Source organism: Verticillium dahliae, genomic scaffold (genome assembly GCF_000150675.1).
Source record: "Verticillium dahliae VdLs.17 supercont1.18 genomic scaffold, whole genome shotgun sequence".
Taxonomy (NCBI): domain Eukaryota; kingdom Fungi; phylum Ascomycota; class Sordariomycetes; order Glomerellales; family Plectosphaerellaceae; genus Verticillium; species Verticillium dahliae.
This window is the reverse complement of record NW_009276923.1, coordinates 326192-329397: the sequence shown is the minus strand read 5'-3', so window position 1 is coordinate 329397 and position 3206 is coordinate 326192. Positions and strand designations below refer to the sequence as shown.

At 54.0% G+C, this 3206-nt stretch overlaps 2 protein-coding genes across 2 annotated transcripts in view; both read right to left on the bottom strand.

Moving 5' to 3' along the window:
• The window catches only part of VDAG_07893 (alpha-1,2 glucosyltransferase ALG10), a gene marked incomplete at both ends in the record, with an annotated part of 2411 nt that extends 882 nt beyond the window's left edge, over nt 1–1529 (bottom strand). The window contains 4 exons of the mRNA XM_009652659.1: nt 123–306; nt 367–504; nt 552–1147; nt 1198–1529. Coding sequence (XP_009650954.1) covers nt 123–306; nt 367–504; nt 552–1147; nt 1198–1529 — 1250 coding nt within the window. The remainder of the gene's footprint in view (nt 1–122; nt 307–366; nt 505–551; nt 1148–1197) is intronic.
• Nucleotides 1530–2227: 698 nt separating this feature from the next.
• On the bottom strand, nt 2228–3190 carry VDAG_07892 (uncharacterized protein). The gene is made up of 6 exons (XM_009652658.1): nt 3136–3190; nt 2979–3028; nt 2785–2838; nt 2518–2611; nt 2405–2461; nt 2228–2353 (listed from the first exon to the last, which is right to left on the bottom strand). The coding sequence occupies exons 1-6, from the start codon at nt 3145–3147 to the stop codon at nt 2345–2347; spliced, it is 276 nt and encodes a 91-aa protein (XP_009650953.1). The 5' UTR covers nt 3148–3190; the 3' UTR covers nt 2228–2344.
• Between the last annotated feature and the right edge of the window lie 16 nt (nt 3191–3206).

Genomic DNA, 3206 nt, shown 5'->3' with positions numbered 1-3206 from the left:
GGTCCCGCATGAGTTGTACGTGGGCACAGTCACCCCGTCTATCGACGCGGCGGTTAACACCTTCAATTGGTGAGCTGGTGACTGGTTGAAGCCGCATCATCTCCCATGTACCATTTGCGCACTCTGTGCGTTGCGCCTCTTTTGGGGCCGAGGCCTTGTTGGATCGGGACTGGAAGATCTTGCGAATAACTCGCAGAGCGCCGAGAGCCGAAGGGAGAAAGAGGGGGACAGAGAAGAAGGCAAAGAAGGGCCAGATATAGAGCATCTGCGGGAGATGTATCGTCGCAACGTGATTGGATTTATCGCCTGACACAAGGTTAGCGATAACATTGGAAGGAATCATATCACCAAGACAGCACGACTCACCAAGAACGACGCTGCCGTTCCACGCAATGAAGGATAGGAAACAGGCCATGATGGATACATGAGGCCACACCCATTGCAAGACTTGCATGGGGTTGCATACGACCGCAACGCCGATGCTCAGTGCAGAGAAGCACAGGTCTGATGGTCAGCAGACGGCAGGTTCGAGAGAGGGCAATGAGACTCACTATGCGGCCACGCAAGGTTCAGCGGGAGATCGTGAATGTCGCCAAGAGAGGATCGCCGGGTAAAATGTTCAAGGTATTCGGTGAGCTTGTACATGCACCGTTGGACTTCGACCTTTGGTTTGAGCAGTCGGATGGCGTGCACAGCCTCGAGACCACCCATATACACGACCACCCAGAAGATGTTGGTTTGCCTAAGGCTCAAAGCTGAGACTCCCAGAGTGATAGTATATATATCATTGAGCACTCCGTTGGCGGGTCGGCCAACGCGGTTCATATGGTTAACGTACGCGACGAGGACGACGAGCGTCGACACCACGTCGGTGTAATAGAGGCCCGAGAAGAAGAAGAGGACAGGAAATAACGCAATGTTGACACCGGTCATGAGAGAATAAGTCGATACCGACTTGAGGGGTTGCCGGCCGCTGATGGCCCGGTGTTGGGCTTCTATGTGATGCCGGCAGTAGGCGGCGCAGACGACGACGCCGAACAATGCAAAGGCGTTGTGGAGGCGCAAGTCTCCTGCTTTGCAGGCCTCGTCCACAGTGGTTCGGGTGATGAGGGCGCCCAAGGAGATGAGGAACCTCGACAAGAGGTATCTAGGATGGTCAGGGGCAGCCCTAATGATTATCAGACGAACAGAACTTACAGGCCGGGAGGAGTTGTTATCTTGTCGTCCCAATCGGTGAATTTGTTCTTGCAGTAGACCTGCGCCTGCGGGATATGAAAGAATTCGTCCTGATTCATGTTAGTCTCTGGCCTCTTTCCCGGGGGCCTTACGTTTGTCCTCACCAGGTAAGGGTCCGGGACGAAGGAGTTGACGAGGTTGAGCCAGATCGAGGCACATCCATAGACCATAAGCCCGGCAGCCATAACGCTCGTAGCCGATGACTGAATCGTGTTATACTTCCTGCCAAACAGGAGCCACAGGATGGTGGCCGCCACCAAAGACGTCGAGCCGAGGATCTCGGTGACAGTCATGGCGGAGGTGGCTGATGGACACGCAGGCGCTTGGTTGGTCCCGGTGCGCGTGTGGTGTGGGAGAGAAGAGAGAATTCGGACCCAATGCAGCAGAAGCTTTTAAGTAGGTAGTTCCAATACTTGGTACGCATGTAACAGAGATGCGACGAAGGATACGTATGTGAAGGTATACGCAAGTATGGGCATACGCGGTTAGCAGGTTAGATGTGGTGGTTTCCAAGCGGGGCACGATAAAGACCGTTAAAGCAACAAAGCGAGCTGAGGAAGGAAGGACAAGAGGTGGCTCATGGGAAATAACGCAAGGAAAGAGGGTGCGCCGGCTTGATGCAGCTGTTGGTGACGCTGACCTTGAGCTTTGCGCTTGCTTGAGCGAGGTGCCAGCGATGCTCATTTGGTCACCGTGCGAGCATCCTCCGTGAGCACCATTGTGGACAAATCGGCACTGTATTTGTATCAACTGGGCTTGGGCTCGATGAGAGACGTGCCTGAACATTCTACAAGTTGCTGTGTGATGCAAGTCTTCTCGCGCACACACACACACATACACACACACACACACACATATACATACACACATAAAAAAAAAAGAATAGAATACTGAAAACGGTCTGCAGCTATATGTCGCTTCCAGGCGTGAGGACAGGCAAGACACAGGATCGAGGCACACCCTTCACAACATCACAGCAGGCGGAACGCATAATGGTCTAGAATCTATTCAACCAGAGAGTTGTACAACTGCCTTGACCGAGGCATTCCCTCTTGGCATCTCGCTCTCCGAATCCCGTCCATCGCCAAGTTGTCGGTGGGTGGTACATTTAGAAAGGCTTCCCATGGTTAGCAATGAGGATCCGCAGATGTGGATAAATAACACGTACGTTGTCGGAGGCGGGGAGGGGCTCCTTGACGAAGAGACCACCAATGACGGGAACGTTCTACGAGCATGTTAGACATCGTAAATGCAAGATGGATGAATGGGAGCACGACTCACCTGGAGAACGTCCCTACGTAGCCTGGGGACGTTGGAGGCAATGAAGATGACGCCGAATAGGGCGACGCCGCCGAAAGCACCGAGCTTGACACCACTGCATACATGTCAGCATCATTCCGTATCGTCGAGTCATCGAAAAGCTAGGCTCGAATGTTGCTGCTTGTCGACGAGTGTCGTCGGTCTGCCCACTGGTTCGCAAGCAAGCAGCCCGCATCCAGGTAGACAGCGATTCGAGCGTTGCAATTCGAAGGAAAAGTCGGAACTCACATTCGGGAGAGCTGGGTGAAGTTCAGGCCGGCAACGCTGGGTTTGTAGTGGTACCTGATTCTAGGGTCAGCCCACGTCTCGCTGGTTCTGCGCATCACCTGCTGCTATCCCTTCCTAGGAGCGATGTGGCCGTGCGCCGTGGACGGGAAGCATTGAGCAATGGCAATCAAGGTCTGTCGCGGATCTGGACGTACTTGGGACCGAACTTGCTTCGGAACTGGGTAGGGTAAAGCGGGTTGGGAGGCTGTTTAGCGGTAACAAGTCAGTCACTTGATCGAGGCTCGATGGAACGGGTGATTCGAGGGGCATCGAAGAAATCGGGGCCGAGCGAATCGTAGCAGCATCACTCACAGGGCCGGCCATTGTTTTGTGGGGGGCTCCGTAAGCGCGAATCGACGGTTTAATTTGTGGTTTGCAAGGGG